General features: G+C 41.4%; 1 protein-coding gene across 5 annotated transcripts in view; it reads left to right on the top strand.

The window, feature by feature from the left end:
- Window positions 1-23,020, top strand: part of LOC112265605 (protein Aster-B) — an 89,921-nt gene that overhangs the window by 1,341 nt on the left and 65,560 nt on the right. For all 5 annotated transcript variants that reach the window (XM_042296273.1, XM_042296277.1, XM_042296276.1 and 2 more), the window contains 2 exons: window positions 12,037-12,114; window positions 13,992-14,018. In XM_042296273.1, coding sequence (XP_042152207.1) covers window positions 12,037-12,114; window positions 13,992-14,018 — 105 coding nt within the window. The remainder of the gene's footprint in view (window positions 1-12,036; window positions 12,115-13,991; window positions 14,019-23,020) is intronic.

Below are 23,020 nucleotides of genomic sequence, written 5' to 3'. Positions count from 1 at the left end.
CCTTTCTTCCCTGCTGTCTCCCCCTTAAACCCTTCATGCTGCTTTGAGCCTGCTGTCACTGTCCACTAATGTTTTGGCCAGTACTAACACTAACAGAAAGAACAAGGTCTTTGTCATTTTAGAATGTATTTTTTTATTGAGCTGTAAGATTGAATAAGATTTAAAGGTTTATGATTGTGAGGCAGCAGTCTGCTGCCCATTGTATTCAACATTATAGCTGAAGGATGTTTTTTTACACACCAAGAGGAAGGAACTAATGCTTTGTTATAGCACCTCGATACAGCATTCAACTGCACCATGACCAAGAGGTGAAAGAAATCTTGAAAGTCCTTGCGAAACTGCACATAGCCGTATTTAGAGAACATAGGGTCAGTGGATTAATGTTTGACTGCAGCCTAATGATTTGGTTCTTAGATCAGCTGATATCATTTCCATTGCAGGTGTAGAAGCACAGTGGCTCTCTCTTAGAGGAACCAGGCTGGCTGTGCCGGGTAGAGATTATAACAGAACAAAGGCCAAGATGTTAAAGTGTTCATAAATGACTAGCATGGTCAAAAGGTATAAAACATTACAGTGAAATGCTTAACTTCCGAGCTCTTTCCCAGTAATGTACAATATAAGTAGTAACATGGATAAGAAATCAAATGTGAAATGCAAGAGAACACAAAAAGAAAAGAACAAGAATGCAGTGATACAGGTCTTCTATACAGGTCAGTGCCGTGCCAGTACTGTTACAATGTGCATGGGTACTGGAGTGATTGAGGGAGGAACGTACATGTAAGCAGGGTTAAAAGTGTCTGGTAGCAGGATAAATACTCATAGCAATATCACAATTAACAATATACTTCACAGATGTGAAGTTCATAGGAGCACATTTGGTGTCAAATGAAAGCTAGTCTCTATATTTTTTAATTAAGGCAAATATACATTTTTCCAAACATTTTCCACCCTAAAAATGAAGAAAAAGCAAAGGCTTTGAATTCTGGTCAAATGAATCTCTTTCCATTTACTGTAGCCCTTACACTCACTGAACCCTGACCGACACCAGACGTTCATGGATGTTGAAAATTGGTTAGTCCAAATCTGAACCAATCATAGCTGTCTGTTTCACAAGTAGAGGAGGGTATAGGTCAGTAAAATATAGTACATTACTGTACTGTACAGTAAAGTAGAGCAGAGGTAGAGTACAGTATAATTTACTGTATTGTACTGACTAGTCTACTATACTTTACTGAACTCTACTGTACTGAACTATATATATTGTGCTGTGATGTCCAAACTTGTGAAACATAAACGTCTATGATGGGTACAGATTTGATCACAAGTCATTATGAAGTCAATCATTATCCTAATGAGCGCCACCCCAAAATGTTATTGACTCATCTTTGGGGGCAGCACTCATTAGAATAATAGCCAGGTTAACTGGACAAGTATATAAAAATGGTATCCACGAGTTTATATGACTCTGGGGAAGTAGATAAAGGGCTGCATTGCCAAAAATCCCAAAGTATTCCTTTAACGTTAACGTCCCAATTTCTTTTAAACATTTTGACGTTTCAACGTTCACACACCTACAAAATCAAAGGGCATTAACATAATTTTTGTCCTGTAAAATCTGACTTCTAAGTATTTTTCTGTCTAGGCAGACAGCAATTTTGGACACTCCATTTTATATTCTGATCAACTGGCTTGTTCTTGTGTCAGGAAACTTTTTTGGTACCCTTCTCCAGATCTGTGCTTCGACACAATCCTGTCTCGGAGCTCTACGGACAATCCCTTCGACTTCATGGCTTGATTTTTGCTCTGACATGCACTGTCAACTGTGTGACCTTATATAGACAGTTGTGTGCCTTTCCAAATCATGTCCAATTAATTCAATTTAACACCTCCCTCTGCAACTGGATCCTGGACTTCCTGATGGGCCGCCTCCACATGGAAAGGGTAGGTAACAACACATCTGCCACGCTGATCCTCAACACGGGGACCCCTCAGGGGTGCATGCTCAGTTGCCTCCTGTACTCCCTGTTCACCCATGACTGCATGGCCAAGCACAACTCATAATTATCTTTGCCAACGACACGAGTGGTAGGCCTGATCACCAACAATGATGTGACAGCCTATAGGGAGGAGGTCAGAGACCTGGCAGTGTGGTGCCAGGATAACAACCTCTCCCTCAACGTGATCAAGACAAAGGAGATGGTGTACTACAGGAAAAGGAGGGTCGAGCACACCCCAATTCTCATCAACTGGTTTGTCGTGGAGCAGGTTGAAAACTTCAAATTCCTTGGTGTCCACATCACCAATGAACTGTCATGGTCCAATCACACAAACAGTGGTGAAGAGGAAACGACAACGACAAAGCCCCTTAGGAGACTGAAATTATTTGGCATGGGTCCTCACACCCTCAAAAGGTTATGCAGCTGCACCATCGAGAGCATCCTGACTGGTTGCATCACCGCCTTTTATGGCAACTGCTCGGCCTCCAGCCACAAGGCACTACAGAGTAGAGGTCGACCGATTATGATTTTTCAACGCTGATACCGATTATTGGAGGACCAAAAAAGCCGACACTGATTAAACGGCAGATTTTTATTTTAAAAAATGTATTTGTAATAATGACAATTACAACAATACTGAATTTACACTTATTTTAACTTAATATAATACATCAATAAAATCAATTTAGCCTCAAGTAGATAATCAAACATGTTCAATTTGATTTAAATAATGCAAAAACAAAGTGTTGGAGAAGAACGTAAAAGTGCAATATGTGCTATGTAAGAAAGCTAACGTTTCAGTTCCTTGCTCAGAACATGAGAACATATGAAAGCTGGTGGTTCCTTTTAACATGAGTCTTCAATATTCCCAGGTAAGAAGTTTTAGGTTGTAGTTATTTCAGGACTATTTCCCTCTATACCATTTTTGTATTTCATTAACCTTTGACTATTGGATGTTCTTATAGGCACTTTAGTATTGCCAGTGTAACAGTATAGCTTTCGTGCCTCTCCTCGGTCCTCCCTGGGCTCGAACCAGCAACACAACGACAACAGCCACCACATCGAAGCGTTACCCATGCAGAGCAAGGGAAACAACCACCCCAAGGATTAGAGCGAGTGAAGTTTGAAATGCTATTAGTGCGCGCTAACTAGCCAGCCATTTCACTTCGGTCACACAGCCTCATCTCGGGAGTTGATAGGTTTGAAGTCATAAACAGCGCAATGCTTGATGCACAACGAAGAGCTGCTGGCAAAATGCACGAAAGTGCTGTTTGAATGAATGTTTACGCGCCTGCTACTTAGATACTTGTATGCTTGTATGCTCAGTCAGATTATATGCCACACAGGACACGCTAGATAATATCTAGTAATATCATCAATCATGTGTAGTTAACTAGTGATTATGATTGATTGATTTTTATAAGATCAGTTTAATGCTAGCTAGCAACTTACCTTGGCTTACTGCATTTGTGTAACAGGCAGTCTCCTTGTGGAGTGCAACGAGAGAGAGGCAGGTCATTATCCCCCGAACAGACAAGGTGAAAATCTCGGCACCCAAAAATACTGATTTCCGATTGTTATGAAAACTTGAAATCGGCCCTAATTAATCGGCCATTCCGCTACCACACGGCAAGTGGTACCAGAGCGCATGCTGTGCGGTTAACAGTTAAAGTTTTCAATGTTTAGGTTAAAGTTTAGCCCCGGTAGAGTTGCATCCTTAGTTTACAAAGATCAGATGGCCCACTTGGCACAAACGTTAATTCAACGTCTATTCCACGTTTGTTCAATGTAATTTCATTGAAATTACGTGGAAACGGCATTGATTCTACCAGTGTGTGCCCAGTGGGAGGTTTACACTGGAGTAACACACACGCACACTAACGTCAAGCATTTATTTCACTGTTTGTCTACAAAGCATGTGATTCATAAAATTGGATTTGTCAGCAAATTACACAATTAGATGAGAACCTGCAGTGCAGACTGTGTTCTTGTCATGTTCATGGGAATGGAGGAGGTACTAGTTCTGTTGGGATTTATTTTCTCCCTCTCCCCCAGCAGGGAGCAGAGATGGTAGCAGCAGATGGTAGACATAGAGGGTGATTACAGCATATCCATGCCATTTGACTGAAAACATATGTTTTACCTAGAGGCATGTGTGCATAACCCTATCAGCTCTCAAGATAAAATAACTGGACTAGAGCTTGACCGATTAATCAGAATGGCCGATTAATTAGGGCCGATTTCAAGTTTTTATAACAATCGGAAATCGGTATTTTTGTACTTTTTTTTTACACCTTTATTTAACTAGGCAAGTCAGTTAACACATTCTTATTTTCAATGACGGCCTAGGAACGGTGGGTTAACTGCCTCAGGGCAGTCCAACGCTCTAACCACCTGCCTCTCATCGCCTGTTACGCGAATGCAGTAAGCCAAGGTAAGTTGCTAGCTAGCATTGAACTTATCTTGTAAAAAACAATTCATCAATCAAGCATAATCACTAGTTAACTACACATGGTTGATGATATTACTAGTTTATCTAGCGCGTCTAGCGCGTCCTCCTAGATAAAATACAGAACGGTTCCGTATTTCACTGAAAGAATAAACGTCTTGATTTTGAGATGATAGTTTCCGGATTCGACCATATTAATGACCTAAGGCTCGTATTTCTGTGTGTTATCATGTTAAACTATCATAACTAAACCTATGATTTGATAGCGCAGTCTGACTGAGCGATGGTAGACACCAGCAGGCTCGTAAGCATTCATTCAAACAGCACTTTCGTGCGTTTGCCAGCAGCTGTTTATGACTTCAAGCCAATCGACTCCCGAGATTAGGCTAGTGTAACCGATGTGAAATGGCTAGCTAGTTAGCGGGGTGCGCGCTAATAGCTTTTCAAACGTCACTCGCTCTGAGACTTGGAGTGGTTGTTCCCCTTGCTCTGCAAGGGCCGCGGCTTTTGTGGAGCGATGGGTAACGCTGCTTCGAGGGTGGCTGTTGTCGATGCATTGCTGGTTCGAGCCCAGGAGCGAGGAGAGGGACGAAAGCTATACTGTTACACTGGCAATACTAAAGTGCCTATAAGAACATCCAATAGTCAAAGGTATATGAAATACACATGGTAGAGAGAGAAATAGTCCTATAATTCCTATAATAACTACAACCTAAAACTTCCTACCTGGGAATATTGAAGACTTGTGTTAAAAGGAACCACCAGCTTTCATATGTTCTCATGTTCTGAGCAAGGAACTTAAACATTAGCTTTCTTACATGCCACATATTGCACTTTTACTTTCTTCTACAACACTTTGTTTTTGCATTATTTAAACCAAATTGAACATGTTTCATTATTTATTTGAGGCTAAATTGATTTTATTGATGTATTATATTAAGTTAAAATAAGTGTTCATTCAGTATTGTTGTAATTGTCATTATTACAAATAAATAAATAAATAAAAATTGGCCGATTTTAATCGTTATCGGCTTTTTTTGGTCCTCCAATAATCGTTATCGGCATTGAAAAATCATAATCGGTCGACCTCTAAACTGGACCATTACCATTTCAGACTAATCACATCTATATCCCCCTCAAGGGATGCAAAACCAGTTTGTTCACACCGTATTATCAGTCAATGGTTCACATACACATACAGTATTCCTTTCTGCTGCTGAATAGTCCTGTCTTGGTCTGTTTTGCTGTGAGGGAACTGATGGATGAAGACTGAAAAGACTAACAGTGGGCGTATGTGTTACATAAGCCACCACAACTCAATATTAATAATCCCATCATCAATTATTTATTTGGCTGGCAGTATTGAAGACCCAAGCTATTTTCATCTTGTTGGGTAGCGGCGACACAGCTAGCGAACATAACGAGATATTGACATTTTTCTCCATCTGCTCTCTTGTAGCCTTAAGGGAACCACTGCTTCTGACTGCCTCTGCAGCACACAGCTATGAATTAAGCATTCATAAAAGAAGCTGTGACAAATGACAACACTTATTTCAGGGCTGTGCCGTTGATCCAGACCCACATTTGATGCCTGTATGTCATATGCTGCGCTGGCTCCAGCGTTCCCCTCCCATTCTTTGTATTGCTATGATCTACAATGTAGTGCAATGGGGGCTGTCACTGCCAGCAGGGTGTGTAAGTGCATGGTCAGAGCAGCTTTGATGGGAACAAGGCACTGCTTCTTGCCCAGGTGATGTAGTATAGTGAGGGAAGGTGGAGGATGGTCTGCTGGAAGCTCTACGTCCACTGGCTGGCTTTCCGTTACAATACGATGGCCATGTTAGAGATTATATGTGCAGCCTCTCGCAGTCGCAAAACCACAATACATTTACTTCATGCATTATTCACTCCCACTGTATATCCCTGAAAATGGATGGTCTGTCATTCTAGCCTTTGCACACCAATAAAGTACAGGTTCCAGGTTTCCTTGTTTGCAGTGAGGTTCTGTCTGTAGCAAGCCTCAAGTGAAGCCATTGTAGTCTCATCTGGTTCAAGGCCATTTTCAGTGTACTTGAAAGCAATGCAATAAGCATACTTTACTTGTGTTGTAATTGTCCCTGTTACCACAAAAAATCTAATCAAATTGTATTTGTCACATGTGCCGAATACAACAGGCGTAGTAGACCTTACCGTGACATGCTTACTTACAAGCCCCTAACCAACAATGCAGTTCAATAAATAAAGTTATGAAAATATTTACTAATGAAAGTTTAAAAAATAAGTAACACAAACAATAACGAGGAAATATGCTGGGGGTACCAGTATCGAGTCACTGTGTGGGGGTACAGATTGAGGTCATTTGTAAAGGAGGCAATGTAAATAGGCTGGGTGGCCATTTGATTAATTGTTCAGCAGTTTTATGGCTTGGGGTAGAAGCTGTTAAGGAGCCTTTTGGTCCTAGATTTGGCGCTCCGGCACCGCTTGCCGTGCGGTAGCAGAGAAAACAGTCTGACCTGGATGACTGGAGCCTTCCTTTCACACCACCTAGTATATCGGTCCTGGATGTCAGGAAGCTTGGCCCCAGGGGTGTACTGGGCCATACGCACTACCCTCTGTAGTGCCTTGCGGTCAGATGCCGAGTAGTTGCCATACCAGGCGGTGTCGCAACCGGTCAGGATGCTCTCGATGGTGCAGCTGTCGAACTTTTTGAGGATCTAGGTACCCATGACAACTCTTTTCAGTCTGCTGAGGGGGAAAAGGTGTTGTCATGACTTCTTCACAACTGTCTTGGTGTGTTTGGACCATGATAGTTCGTTGGTGATGTGGACACCAAGGAACTTGAAACTCTCGATCCGCTCCACTTCAGCCCCGTCGATGTTAATGGGGGCCTGTTCGGCCCGCCTTTTCCTATAGTCCACGATCAGCTCCTTTGTCTTGCTCACATTGAGGGAGAGGTTGTTGTCCTGGCACCACACTGCCAGGTCTCTGACCTCCTCCCTATAGGCTATCTCAGCGTTATCGGTGATCAGGCCTACCACTGTTGTGTCATTAGCAAACTTAATGATGATGTTGGAGTCGTGCTTGGCCACACAGTCGTGGGTGAACAGGGAGTACAGGAGGAGATTAAGCACGCACCCCTGAAGGGCCCCAGTGTTGAGGATCAGCATGGCAGATGTGTTGTTGCCTACCCTTACCACCTTGGTTGGCCCGTCAGGAAGTCCAGGATCCAGTTGCAGAGGGAGGTGTTTAGTCCCAGGGTTCTTAGCTTAGTGATGAGCTTCATGGGCACTATGGTGTTGAATGCTGAGCTGTAGACATTGAACAGCATTCTCACATATGTGTTCATTTTGTCCAGGTGGGAAAGGGCAGTGTGGAGTGCGATTGTCATCTGTGGATCTGTTGGGGTGGTATGCGAATTGGAGTGGGTCTAGAGTTTCTGGCATTATTGTGCTAATGTGAGCCATGACCAGCCTTTCAAAGCACTTCATGGCTACCGATGTGAGTGCTACGGGCGGTAATAATTTAGGCAGGTTACCTTTGCTTTCTTGGGCACATGGACTATGGTGGTCGGTTTGAAACATGTAGGTATTACAGACTCGGTCAGGGAGCGGTTGAAAATGTCAATGAAGACATTTGCCAGTTGGTCAGCGCATGCTTTGAGTACAGGTCCTGGTAATCCATCTGGCTCCGCGGCTTTCTGAATGTTGACCTGTTTAATGGTCGTGCTCACATTGGCTACAGAGAGCCTGATCACACAGTTGTCTGGAACTTATGCTCTTGTGCATGCTTCAGTGTGGCTTGCCTCGAAGCGAGCATAAAATACATTTAGCTCATCTGGTAGGCTTGCGTCACTGGGCAGCTCACGGCTGGGTTTCCCTTTGTAGTCCGTAATGTTTTTCAAGCCCTGCCACATCCGACGAGCGTCCGAGCCGGTGTAGTAGGATTCAATCTTAGTCCTGTATTGACACTTTGCCTGTTTGATGGTCTGTCTGAGGGAATAGCAGGATTTCTTATAAGCATCCGGATTAGTGTGCCACTCCTTGAAAGTGGCAGCTTTCAGAGGCATGATAACTTGCAGTGATGACGCAAAAAATGACTCGGTATCCCCCCCTTACCCTGTCCCTGACCCTTTCTTGTTTTTAAACGGTGAGAGAAGTGCTACAACTGGTGGAAAGAGGCTGTAAAACATGATTTGTTGCTTTATGCATGCTGTACGTTACGCCATGACAAGTCACAATGTAACGTACAGCGTCGGAGAGGTCCGTTTTAAAAAACATTTCTCCAATTCTTTAGAGCTATTACCATGTCAATCAACGCTTGAATAGAAACGTAGTTCACACCCCAGATTTTGATGTCAACACAGTTGTTACAGTCCCATTTGTTTTCTTTGCAGCCTCATTTGAATGTTGCGGTTGCGCACATTTGGACGGAATGGGGTTAGCGTACGTTAGCTCTTTAACAAGCAGGGCAAAGCCCTTAAATTGTATTCCCTGAACGCAGTCATTTCAACATTGCGAAAAGTAAATCTGTTACAGAGGAAGTATTGTTTTATTGTTACATTCTTACTCAAGGGTTATTGTGTGTATAAACATGTGACTATGAGCTGTCTGTTTCATAAGGTAAGGATTGTAACCTGAAGGAATGTATGACTCTAGATTCTACGGCTACAGGTACAGCTTTAGTCCAAGCTCAAGTGCGACCTAGCTGTGTATTTAGTCAGTTAATGTATAAACATGGTACGGCGGCATTAATAGTTAAATTGGCTTGTGTGACTTATGGACCACTCTGGACATTCTAAGCACTTTTTAGCTGGACATCACAGAGAACACCCATCAAACATGCTGTGAGTACAGTACCTTAATTACTGATAATGCTATAGGCTGTACCAAGGGTAAATACTTGGCCATTGTTTAGGCCCTATTCCTTAGGAGTTGGCTGAATTTCTGTACGACAATCCAAGACCATACACTACTATGTGCGCTTTGTCTGACTAAAAAACAGTGTTTTCTAATCATTGCCTAAAACATGTTTGATAGGGTCTGAAGTTGTCTTAGATGTACTGTTGTCTGTCTAGAGTTTCAACTGTTTCAATGGCAAATATATTCCAGGTTGTATGAAAATCCCAGTGTGGATTGTATATAATTATTTCATGCAGCAGTAAGATTGAAAGTGAGACAGTCAGACATGGTATGACACTTTTTTTCAATCAGACACTTTTAATCTTGAAGCAGATTTAGGACAGATATTTCCAATCTCTGACACAAGGGATGACTCTGTTAGGAGAATATATTGGAGTTGGGTCTTTAAGTGTCTTACCAGATATCAAAACTGATCCAGATATCGAAACTGATCCAGATATCAAAACTGATCCAGATATCAAAACTGATCCATATATCAAAACTGATCCATATATCAAAACTGATCCATATCAAAACTGATCCAGATATCAAAACTGATCCAGATATCAAAACTCATCCATTTGTACTGTATGACATCCAATAAAGATTTGTTACAGTTTTAGATAAGTAATCTAGTTATACATCAAATTGACCCATTGGTTAGTGTGAGTAACTTACTGTAGTTACAATGGAACTTATCGTGACAGTTTAACAAGTAATGGTTAGTGTTCAATCTGCATAATGCAATACAGCTATGTCAAGTTTATATTTGGTGAATGACAAATGTTAACCCTGCTCACGTTTTTTGTAAGTGGCTATTTCTTGCGAATCAACCACTGTTGATACTTATATAGATAACATAATAGGAGATATGGTTGTCTAATAGTCTATTAAAGTCCTCAATTTTGTTTGGATTGTCTCTCAGAAACCCATCCTGAAAAGCAATTGTTTTGGAAAGAATTCAAAGCCCAGAGAGAACCCCATTACTACTACTCTGACTGCCTCTAAGTCTGTAATGCCAGTGCTCTCTAAATTCACAGTAACTATCATGTTTTAAGCGCATAGTGAATCAATTGTGTATGAGTTATTAATGATTTAGTGAGGCCTCATGCCACCTCCAACATTCATTGCTTGTGTTCTGAAAGAGGCATGAACAGTTGTGCAGCATATACACTCCATACACTTGCATAAAGTCTAACCAACACACACATGCACACAAACTCAGAGCAGTGAGTTAACTAAAAACCTACACCTGATTTCTTGAGAGCAGGTGCAATCCAGACATTGCTGAATGTTTCACTTGGGTACACATCTCCCTCCAACCCTCAAAACAACCTTGATAACTACCTGGAAAACTTAGGCAGAGCTTCACTGTCTGGCGCGCCAGTTGAGAAACCACAGAACCTAAGTTGACATTGGGGCATATTACCTAAGCAAAAGAAAGGCCCTCTCTAAAAACCTCTGGAGTCATGGACACAACCACCATTTCACAAGGTCTCCAAACACGTAATGATTGACTGTTCTTCACTGAAGCATTGTTTAGCCTAGTCTGCAGCTTTAAACTGGTTCCTCAGAGGCAACATGATGAACAAAAAATATTTCACCAATGACTTTACTTTTTTCATGAATAAGACTGGAGGAAAGATAGCGCTCAGCTTCTCTTTGGATAATTCTGAATAATTCTGTCTTATGCAAATGTATTATGTTAAAAACTTCCCTTTATGATCATGTTAAAGGTAATGTCAGATATGTTTGAAAGTGATCATCCTCAGATGTCTGACCATTTCTCCATGTCAGCTACCTACAGGTAACTGCCAAAATAAAGGAAACACTTGAGTAAATGAAGGATGCAAAGTATATTGAAAGCAGGTGCTTCCACACAGGTGTGGTTCCTGAGTTAATTAATCAATTAACATCTCATCATACTTAGAGCCATGTATAACAATGCCCAGTTGCCAATTATTTTTGCTACCATGACTAGAAGAAGAGACCTCAGTGACTTTAAAAGAGGTGTCTCAAAAGAGCACAAGAGGTTTAAAGTGTGTGTGTTCAATTGAACACTTATGGTAGATTCTGGAGTGGCGCCTGAGACAGTGTTTTCCATCAACAAAACACCAAATGATGGAGTCTTTAGTGGAAGAATGGTGTCCCATCCCTCCGATAGAGTTCCAGACATTTGTAGAATCTATGACAAGGCGCATTGAAGCTGTTCTGGCAGGTTGTGATGGGCAATACCCTATTAAGACAATTTATGTTGGTGTTTCCTTTATTTTGGCAGTTACCTGTATGTCCTCAAAGTTTCTGGATGGACTTAATATACCTCCAACTGGGAATCAAATCAGTACTTCACACAGAGATCTAATGGGTAGCCAAGCAGCATAGCAGGACTGGTGGGATTCTCTTAAGTGGCACAGTATAGGTGAACTTCTTGTATGATTCATGATCAGTGTTTGTGTGTGTTGTAGGGCCATCTAGTGGGTATAACTAAGAGGTGTGTGTATATATACTGTGGTATGCATTCAAGTTTGCATTCTCAGGACACAGAATCACCGTAGCAGTGAAATTCTCTATGAATGTACCTGAAGGAGTGGGTAGGGCCACATTGTATGTTTTCACTGGATTTATAGTGTGAGTGAGTGTGTATTTGTGTGTGACTGACATGTGTTCCTCTCTGTTGTGTCCTGTCACCCAGCAGCCAGCAGAGCAGCCAGCAGAGTAGCCATGACGATGACTCCACTCGCTCCCTGACTCCCTTCAACCTAGAGGAGAGGTAAATATAAGAATATTCTGAATTTACTTGTATGTGTATTCTGTGTGTTTTGTATTCTACGTTTTGTATGTATGCAAATGTATTTAATTGTTTGTCTGGTTTGATGAAAGCAAGGGGAGAGCGCTGACGGTATGAATCAGGATGCTCAAATGACTGTATTCTCCGTCTGCTCCTTATACTGCTGCTTTTTCACCACTAGATGGCAGTTGGTCCTCAGCACTGCTGGGCACTGCTGCATCTGGATTGTAACACCCATTATTGACCATTTAGATGCATTTTCCATGTTGTTGGTAATGAGTCCAATGAACATGTTCTTCTTTGGGGCATGTCAGTCTTCCGTTTAGTCATTTGTAATCCTTTCAATTTGTGATAAGGTAAGGATTCAAGGCACTTGATGTTCTCTTCACTAAGTGAGTGACCTGTGGTAATTAAGCATGCTAAATTTGCTAGCAATTGTAATTCACATGTTAGTGACAGTGCTTCAAATGTGAGTGAGAACATACATTTCCTTAATGTGGGAACCTACCTCTCCCTCTCTTGGGCTGTGTGTGAGTGGGTGGATGGCTGCGGCTCCAGCTCTATATTACCTCAGCGGTGGGGATATACTGAAGTGTTCTCAGGGAGCACAAATGTCAGGCATGGGGGAAGTAAATTAGATAGAGCAGAGCATGGTGCCTGCCTGCCTGCCTGCCTGCCTGCCTGCCTGCCTGCCTGCCTGCCTACCTGCTGGCCTGGTGAGAGAGAGGATCATACCTCAGCTATGAGATACCACATCAGGAGGAACTCAATGGCCTGTAGCTCATTCTGGAGAGAGGAAGGGCTGTTTGAAGCTTCCAAAGGCACCTGTCATATCTGCCTCTTTCAAATGCTGCATTTTTGTAATGAAAATGGATTTGTCATACTGTGGTTCAGTGGTGAAAGAAAAAGATTAGACATTCAAACAAATCACAGCCAAATTGACTGTGAGGAAGCTTAAAGCTGTGATAATGGCTTTGAAATAAATTAAATACAGAGTATTAACCATTATTGAAAAATCAGCAGCCTGAGCTGGTGCTGTTGGAATACCCCCTTTTTAACTCTTTATTTCTCTCTTCTATAGTATCTACGGTAGACTACAACATTCTACTCTCCCTTTCCTATCTCACTCTCTTCTACTCCCCTCTCCTCACTGCTCTTTTTCTCTACAGTTTTTCCTGCGCTATTTCTCTGTGTACTGCTCTGTATAGGAACCTTACGTTTGACCTTATGGGATTTGTCCTGCATGCTCCTCTTTTCTCTCTGCTTGTAATACCTGGCTACAGCTGCTGGGGGGTAAACGGTCTGTACCCAGCTTTAGAGGACATGGAATGTCCTGTCTCCTCTGCAGGTAACAGCTATATTTAATGTCTGCGCTTGATTTTGTCGATGGCTGTCTGCAGCGGTATGTTTGCTCACAGTGCAGCTACAGCACGGCACAGATTAGCTGGTTTACCGGTAGGCTAGCTGGGATGCCAGTGGCAGTGTGTGGATGTTCCGGTGTAATAGGAGCATGCTAGCTTATTAGCATTAAGTATTCATTGCACGAGCTTAAGCGGTTTTGCCTCGACAAGTGGATTTTGTGGTTTGTTGTCTTTGCTTACTAGTTTACAAGATTATCCAGGATGACCCCCTATTCTCTCATTGTTTTGGTGCCTGTTGTAGAATGCTGCGACTGGACAATAACTGTTGATTTTGAAGTTTTTGTCAGGATAAATTTGAGGCTTTGGTCACAGCCCGACCCCACTGTTAGATACCAAGATGATGAGACAATGACTTGTCAAGCTATTCACCTGTATGAGTGAAGTATATGAGGATGCCCCTGTGAGTGACATCTGCTTTCTCTCTTCTCTGCCTTCCAGGTCTGACAGTGCAGCGGACAAGATCAGGTAAGCCTGCGCTCTTCCTTATACGTCCTATTCTCAGCTGGGTGGTGGATCCTGTGCTGTGGGGTTATGGTGTTGTGTTTATGGTGTGGTGTATAGGTTGTGGGTTTATGGTATGGTGTATAGATTGGGTTTGTGGTGTTAGATGGCGTGGTGTATAGGTTGTGGTGTTAGATGGTGTGGAGTATAGGTTGTGGGTTTATGGTATGGTGTATAGGTTGTGGGTTTATGGTATGGTGTATAGGTTGTGGGTTTATGGTATGGTGTATAGGTTGTGGGGTTAGATCAATCAATCAAATGTATTTATAAAGCCCTTCTAACATCAGCTCATGTCAAAGTCCTGTACAGAAACCCAGCCTAAAACCCCAAGCAGCAAGCAATGTAGGTGTAGAAGCACAGGGTTAGATGGCGTGGTGTATAGGTTGTGGGGTTAGATGGCGTGGTGTATAGGAACCTGCTGTCCTGTCACCCCATGGACCCCAGCCCACCCACCCTGCATGTGACAGATGGCTTTGTCCCTGCTGACTGAGGTGTCTGAATACACTTTACATTTGGAAAGGCGAGTCGTGAATACAGTTGCAAGCCATGGAATGTCATTGTTTGCTTTTACTGGACAAATAACATCAGTCACAATGTGGGACACAAACAGGGCTTTGTTAGTGGACAGTAGGTTGCTGCGATTAGTCTGTTAGCTACTCTGTTTGTTCGGGTTTGAAGATCTGTGTGCAGTCACTTCATTCTGAAGGTTACACCTGTGGAGACACTTGCCAGGTCTGAGTAACACTGCTTTTTATGACACAAGCCCAAAAGGTGAGTGATAGGATTGTAATGGGGAGGTATGAGAAATGCATGACGGTTTTGATTTGTATGTGCAATATGGTAGTTGTCTTTGTTCATCTGTCATTACTCATTGTGTATGTGTGTAGGACAGGGACCTGCTATCCACACACAGGTCACAGTTTGGTAGGTCTGTCAGCATTGTGTTGTTTTAGTATGTGTGTGTATGTGGGATGACTGGTTGTTGCTGTGTTAAGGTTGGGATTACTGATTTAAGTTTTTTATTTTATTATTTTTTTAGGTAGAAAGAGGGTTGTTGATGACAATGTTGATGTATTTGCAGTTGAAGCTGCTTAACACAGGGAGCTGATCCTCAATTGTCCCTCATCATTCTTAGGCATGTTTGAGGTACTTTGTCTGGGGGTTACCATGGTTACACAGCTATACACTACTGGTCAAAAGATTTAGAACACCTACTCATTCAAGGGTTCTTCTTTGTTTTTACTCTTTTCTACATTATAGAAGTATAGTGAAGACATCAAAACTATGAAATAAGACATGGAATCATGTAGTAACCAAAAAAGTGTTCAACAAATCTAAATATTTTATATAGCCACCCTTTGCATTGATGACAGCTTTGCACACTCTACGCATTCATTCAACCAGCTTCACCTGGAATACTTTTCCAACAGTCTTGAAGGAGTTCCCACATATGCTGAGCACTTGTTGGCTGCTTTTCCTTCACTCTGAGGTCTAACTCATCCCAATTTGGTTGAGGTTGGGGGATTGTGGGAAGACAGGACATCTGATGCAGCACTCATCACTCTCCTCCTTGGTAAAATAACCCTTACACAGCCTGGAGGTGTGTTGGGTCATTGTCCTGAAAAACAAATGATAGTCCCGCTAAACCCAAACCAGATGGGATGGCATATCGCTACAGAATGCTATGGTAGCCATGCTGGTTAAGTATGCCTTGAATTCTAAATAAATCAGTGTCACCAGCAAAGCACCCCCACACCATAACACCTCCTCCTCCATGCTTTACTGTGGGAAATACACATGCGGAGATCATCCGTTCACCCACTCCGCGTCTCATAAAGACACATAGGTTAGAACCAAAAATCGCAGATTTGGACCAAAGGACAAATTCCCATGGTCTAATATCCATTGCTCATGTTTCTTAGCCCAAGCTTAGCTCTTCTTATTGTTGTCCTTTAGTAGTGGATTATTTTCAGCAATTTGACATGAAGGCCTGATTCATGCAGTCTGCTCTGAACAGTTGATGTTGAGATGTGTCTGTTATTTGAACTTAGTTACTATGCTGTTACTAAGCAGTAATGTATTACGGCAGTGTTATGTTACACCTAATAGTAAATGCACATGCACACTATGGGTGTCACGCCCTGGTCTTAGTATTTTGTGTTTTCTTTATTATTTTGGTCAGGCCAGGGTGTGACATGGGTTTATTATGTGGTGTGTTTAGTCTTGTTTTTTTTTGTAGGTATTGGGATTGTGGTATAGTGGGGTTTTCTAGAAAAGTCTATGGTTGCCTGAAGTGGTTCTCAATCAGAGGCAGGTGTTTATCGTTGTCTCTGATTGGGAACCATATTTAGGCAGCCATATTCTTTGAGTGTTTCGTGGGTGATTGTTCCTGTCTCTGTGTTAGTTTGCACCAGATTAGGCTGTTTAGGTTTTCGCGTTACGTTTCTTGTTTTGTATTGTTCGTGTTCTTTCTTTATTAAACATGTATCAAAATTACCACGCTGCATTTTGTTCCGATCCTAGAAGTAAACCATAACAATGGGGGCTGTTGAGCACGAGAGGTTTTGACTAAATGAAACTAACTGTACTCCCGTCTCCTGCCTGGTCATTTCTCCACAACACAAATATTACATGAAGCATTTATTTTGGCTGCAGTTTCTGAGGCTGGTAACTCTAATGAACTTATCCTCTGCAGCAGACGTAACTCTGGGTCTTCCATTCCTGTGGCAGTCCTCATGAGAGCCAGTTCCATCATAGCCGTTGATGGTTTTTGCAACTGCACTCGAAGAAACTTTCAAAGTTCTTGAAATGTTCGATATTGACTGACCTTCATGTCTTAAAGTAATGATGGAATGTCGTTTCTCTTTGCTTATTTGAGCTGTTCTTGCCATAATATGGACTTGGTCTTTTACCAAATAGGGCTATCTTCTGTATACCCCCCCAACCTGGTCACAACACAACTGATTGGCTCAAACGCATTAAAAAGGAAAAATTCCACAAGTTAACTTTAAGATGGCACACGTGTTAATTGAAATGCATTCCAGGTGACTACCTCATGAAGCTAGTTGAGAGAATGCCAAGAGTGTGCAAAGCTGTCAAGGCATAGGGTGGCGATTTGAAGAATCTCAAATAGAAAATCTATTTTAATTTAACACTTTTTGGTTATGTCATAGTTCTGATGTCTTCTATTATTCTACAACGTAGAAAATAGTACAAATAAAGAAACGCTTGAATGAGTAGGTGTTCAAAAACAATTGATTGGTAGTGTATCTGTCACGTTCTGACCTTTTATTTACTTTGTTTTGTCATTATTTAGGATGGTCAGGGTGTGAGTTGGGGTGGGCAGTCTGTTTGTTTTTCTATGATTTTGGGATTTCTATGTTTCGGCCTAGTATGGTTCTCAATCAGAGGCAGGTGTCATTAGTTGTCTCTGATTGAGAATCATACTTAGGTAGCCTGGGTTTCACTGTTTGTTTGCGGGTGATTGTCTATGTTAGTTGCTTGTGTCAGCACAGTTCTTATGATAGCTTCACGGTCGTTATTTGTTTATTGTTTTTGTACAGTTTACTTCGTGTTTTTCGTCATCTATTAAATGATGCATTCACACCATGCTGCGCTTTGGTCCACTTCTTACGACGATCGTGACAGTATCCTCTTTCATAACTATCTTATTCAATTTTCAAAATGCATTCCTGTTGGTCGTGGTCCTATTATTTGTTCTGATCATGAAGGACAGGACATGATCAGGCAAACTAGTAGAGTCTGGTGGAATGTGTCTGGTCTGGTCTGGCCTGGCCTGAGTTGAGTGGCCAGTCATGTGGGTGGTGTGACAAACAGACAGAGCCAGGTTTGGACCACTATAGCTACTAACTACCATCACATGAGGTACAGATAGTCTACTGAACTACATCTGAATCTGTTTCTATTGTGTCCAGCAATTAAGCTCCCTGCCTTTCAAAATTACTGATACAATAAGGGATAAACGCCGACTTTCTGTGTACATTACCTTGGAAAAAATGGACGACACAGCGGCGTTTTAATTTGCAGAGTTAATTTTTCCAAGGTAATGTACAGAATGGCGGTGTTTATACCACAGTTGCCAAAGAAAACAATACTAAGCACACATTTATCTGTAAATACTTTGTCATCTTTTGGTTGCCAGAGACACGACCCAGTTGTTTGTTCTTTATGTTCCGTTGCCATGTTCACTGGCAATGTTCTTACCCCTTGCTTGCTAGCTAGCCTGCTATCTATGGCTAACATAGTCACGACCAGCAAAGAAGCTGTTTTCTATTGACATTAATTTAGATACAGACATAACAATGATTATTTTCATTATCAGATGCTCCAAAAAATGTCTCGAATTGTGTATCAAATTTCAGTATGTAGTTGTTGGTTTAGCATTGTAACTTTAGCAAGTATGGTCTGCATGTATCATGATTGCAATGTGTCCTGATATATTTTCCAACTGTCCCGTTATATGGTTTTAATGTCCATTCTAGAATTCCCTTCAAGCCAATCAGAAACGAGTATTCAACAATGCTGTGGTGTAAGCCATAATTACAGTGCCTTCAGAAAGTATTCACACTCAGAAAACCCTCCAGCCAATGTCTATTTTCACAGCATTCAGCTCCTGCTCTGGTCCAACTCAGCTCTACTCCCTCTTAACTCAGCTGTGTTAAGCATGCAACTACCACCCATGTTCGCAGTGAAAAAACAAATCACCTACTTAGGCATTACCATAACCCCCTCTATTCACACTACTTGCAGGAAGAACTACTTAGAAACCTTTCAAAAGATACAACAAATACATAAAAGACGGTCCGCTATGGCCACTTATTTGCATGCTAGAATCTCAATTATTTAAGTGAATGTCCTCCCTCGTATTAATTTGATGAGTTCCATGTTACCACTGCCTCCTATAGACTATTGGTCTAAACTTGACTCTGTCATAAAGAAGATAATTTGGGGGAGCAAGTGTCAAGTTTCACCAATTAGATTTTTGTTTTAGAATCTCTCTCACAGTTAAAGTGTACCTATGATCAAAAAATGACCAACCTCTACATGCTTTGTAAGTAGGAAAACCTCCAAAATTGGCAGTGTATCAAATACTTGTTCTCCCCACTGTAGCTGGAAACGACAGATGTTTTGTGGAACATCTACATAGACAACAGCATTTGTGGGTTAAGTTACAGGTTCAAAATGGCCAGAAACAAAGAACTTTCCAATGAAACTTGTCAGTCTATGCTTGTTCTGAGAAATGAAGGCTATTCCATGTGAAAAGTTGCCTAGAAACTGAAGATCTCGTACAATGCTGTGTACTACTCCCTTCACAGAACAGCGCAAACTGGCTCTAACCAGAATAGAAAGAGGAGTGGGAGGCCCCGGTGCACAACTGAGCAAGAGGACAAATACATTAGTGTCTAGTTTGAGAAAGACGCCTCACAAGTCCTCAACTGTCAGCTTTATCAAATAGTACCCACAAAACAACAGTCTGAACGTCAACAGTGAAGAGGCGACTCCGGGATGTTGGCCTTCTAGGCAGATTTGCAAAGAAAAAGCCATATCTCAGACTGGCCAACAAAAAGAAAAGTTTAAGATGGGCAAAAGAACACAGACACTGGACAGAGGAAGATCTAAGTTTGAGGTTTTTGGATCACAAAGAAGGACATTCGTGAGACGCAGAAAAAATTAAGATGCTGGAGGAGTGCTTGAAAGCATCTGTCAAGTATGGTGGAGGCAATGTGATGGTCTGGGGGTGCTTTGGTGGTGGTAAGGTGGGAGATTTGTACAGGATAAAAGGGATCTTGAAGAAGGAAGGCTGTCACTCCATTTTGCAACTCCATGCCATACTCTGTGGACGGTGCTTAATTTCCTCCTTCAACAGGACAATGACCCAAAGCACAGCTCCAAACTATGCAAGAACTATTTAGGGAGGAAGCAGTCAGCTGTATTCTGTCTATAATGGAGTGGCCAGCACAGTCACCGGATCTCAACCCGATTGAGATGTTGTGGGAGCAGCTTGACCGTGTGGTATGTTAGAAGTGCCCATCAAGCCAATCCAACTTGTGGGAGGTGCTTCAGAAAGCATGGGGTGAAATCTCTTCAAATTACCTCAACAAATTGACAACTAGAATGCCAAAGGTCTGCAAGGCTGTAATTGCTGCAAATTGAGGATTCTTTGAAGGACACAGTTATTAAAAATTATTATTTATAACCTTTTCAACATCTTGACTATATTTCCTATTCATTTTGCAACTAATTTCATGTATGTTTTTATGGAAAACAAGGACATTTCTAAGTGACCCCAAACGTTTGAACTGTAGTGTATACAGTATCTGTACTGGTAGTCCCTCTATTTTCTTTGTTAATATGAACTCTTTCAACCTAAATTGCTTTTGTTTTAAGGATTAGTAGTGAAGTGTATGGCCTCTAAAGGCACATTTAAATGTGGTCCCATACAATAAGGGTCTCTCCTTTATGTTGAAAAAAAGTAAGTTTAAATTATTTTTTTCCTGGTTAAAAACAAGTTGTCATCCAATAGGCGTTGATTACATTTCCAATATACTCGTCCACGTGGAAATTCTGTAAGCGTAATGTATATGCCAATTTTTCTATGGTCTGATTGCGTTCTGTCCCCTATCAACACTTTTTAAACTTTTGATGTCAGTGAGAATGACATAAGAAAGTAGTCAAAACAACTAGCTTGATTGAGCCTCCTCCATGTATATCTCACTTTGACTGGATATTTAAACCACCATATATCAACTAGTTCCAATATATCCATGATATTCGTGATTTCCTTAAGTGCATGAGTGTGATAGTTTGTATTGTGATTTCCTTTACGATCCGTTGAGGTATTTAAAACAGTAATATAATCTCTGACCATAATAATAGTCTTGTATTGCTTGTAGACTTGATAAATGATGACAAAGATGCGCAGATCATCATTATTTAGACCATATAGATTAATGAGCCAAATACAGTGCCTTGCGAAAGTATTCGGCCCCCTTGAACTTTGCGACCTTTTGCCACATTTCAGGCTTCAAACATAAAGATATAAAACTGTATTTTTTTGTGAAGAATCAACAACAAGTGGGACACAATCATGAAGTGGAACGACATTTATTGGATATTTCAAACTTTTTAGCAAATCAAAAACTGAAAAATTGGGCGTGCAAAATTATTCAGCCCCCTTAAGTTAATACTTTGTAGCACCACCTTTTGCTGCGATTACAGCTGTAAGTCGCTTGGGGTATGTCTCTATCAGTTTTGCACATCGAGAGACTGACATTTTTTCCCATTCCTCCTTGCAAAACAGCTCGAGCTCTGTGAGGTTGGATGGAGAGCATTTGTGAACAACAGTTTTCAGTTCTTTCCACAGATTCTCGATTGGATTCAGGTCTGGACTTTGACTTGGCCATTCTAACACCTGGATATGTTTATTTTTGAACCATTCCATTGTAGATTTTGCTTTATGTTTTGGATCATTGTCTTGTTGGAAGACAAATCTCCACCCCAGTCTCAGGTCTTTTGCAGACTCCATCAGGTTTTCTTCCAGAATGGTCCTGTATTTGGCTCCATCCATCTTCCCATCAATTTTAACCATCTTCCCTGTCCCTGCTGAAGAAAAGCAGGCCCAAACCATGATGCTGCCACCAACATGTTTGACAGTGGGGATGGTGTGTTCAGGGTGATGAGCTGTGTTGCTTTTACGCCAAACATAACGTTTTGCATTGTTGCCAAAAAGTTCAATTTTGGTTTCATCTGACCAGAGCACCTTCTTCCACATGTTTGGTGTGTCTCCCAGGTGGCTTGTGGCAAACTTTAAACAACACTTTTTATGGATATCTTTAAGAAATGGCTTTCTTCTTGCCACTCTTCCATAAAGGCCAGATTTGTGCAATATACGACTGATTGTTGTCCTATGGACAGAGTCTCCCACCTCAGCTGTAGATCTCTGCAGTTCATCCAGAGTGATCATGGGCCTCTTGGCTGCATCTCTGATCAGTCTTCTCCTTGTATGAGCTGAAAGTTTAGAGGGACAGCCAGGTCTTGGTAGATTTGCAGTGTTCTGACACTCCTTCCATTCCAATATTATCGCTTGCACAGTGCTCCTTGGGATGTTTAAAGCTTGGGAAATCTTTTTGTATCCAAATCCGGCTTTAAACATCTTCACAACAGTATCTCGGACCTGCCTGGTGTGTTCCTTGTTCTTCATGATGCTCTCTGCGCTTTTAACGGACCTCTGAGACTATCACAGTGCAGGTGCATTTATACGGAGACTTGATTACACACAGGTGGATTGTATTTATCATCATTAGTCATTTAGGTCAACATTGGATCATTCAGAGATCCTCACTGAACTTCTGGAGAGAGTTTGCTGCACTGAAAGTAAAGGGGCTGAATAATTTTGCACGCCCAATTTTTCAGTTTTTGATTTGTTAAAAAAGTTTGAAATATCCAATGAATGTCGTTCCACTTCATGATTGTGTCCCACTTGTTGTTGATTCTTCACAAAAAAATACAGTTTTATATCTTTATGTTTGAAGCCTGAAATGTGGCAAAAGGTCGCAAAGTTCAAGGGGGCCCGAATACTTTCGCAAGGCACTGTATGTTCATGGTTTAATAACATATTTAAAAGAATCCATTTACCTTGCGGATCTGTTTGGACAATTTGCACATTCAGATCCAAATTATTGTTAATTTACATCATGTTGAAAAAGTCAAGGGGTCTGAATACTTTCCAAATGCACTGTAATTCGCCCCTCTTGCCATACAACTGTCTAAAAATGTTGAGTGAGTTTCCTGTAAATGATAGATATTATATTCCTTATCTTTTAGCCAGGTAAATACGGATCGTCTTTTGCTAAGCCATTACAATTATAACTGGCTATACCTATTTCACCGTTTACCATAAATAAACAGTTTAAATGTTATTTATCATAATATATATTAGTAAACTT

The sequence above is a fragment of the Oncorhynchus tshawytscha genome, linkage group LG13 (assembly GCF_018296145.1).
Source record: "Oncorhynchus tshawytscha isolate Ot180627B linkage group LG13, Otsh_v2.0, whole genome shotgun sequence".
Taxonomy (NCBI): domain Eukaryota; kingdom Metazoa; phylum Chordata; class Actinopteri; order Salmoniformes; family Salmonidae; genus Oncorhynchus; species Oncorhynchus tshawytscha.
This window is presented reverse-complemented; position numbering and strand designations above follow the sequence as displayed.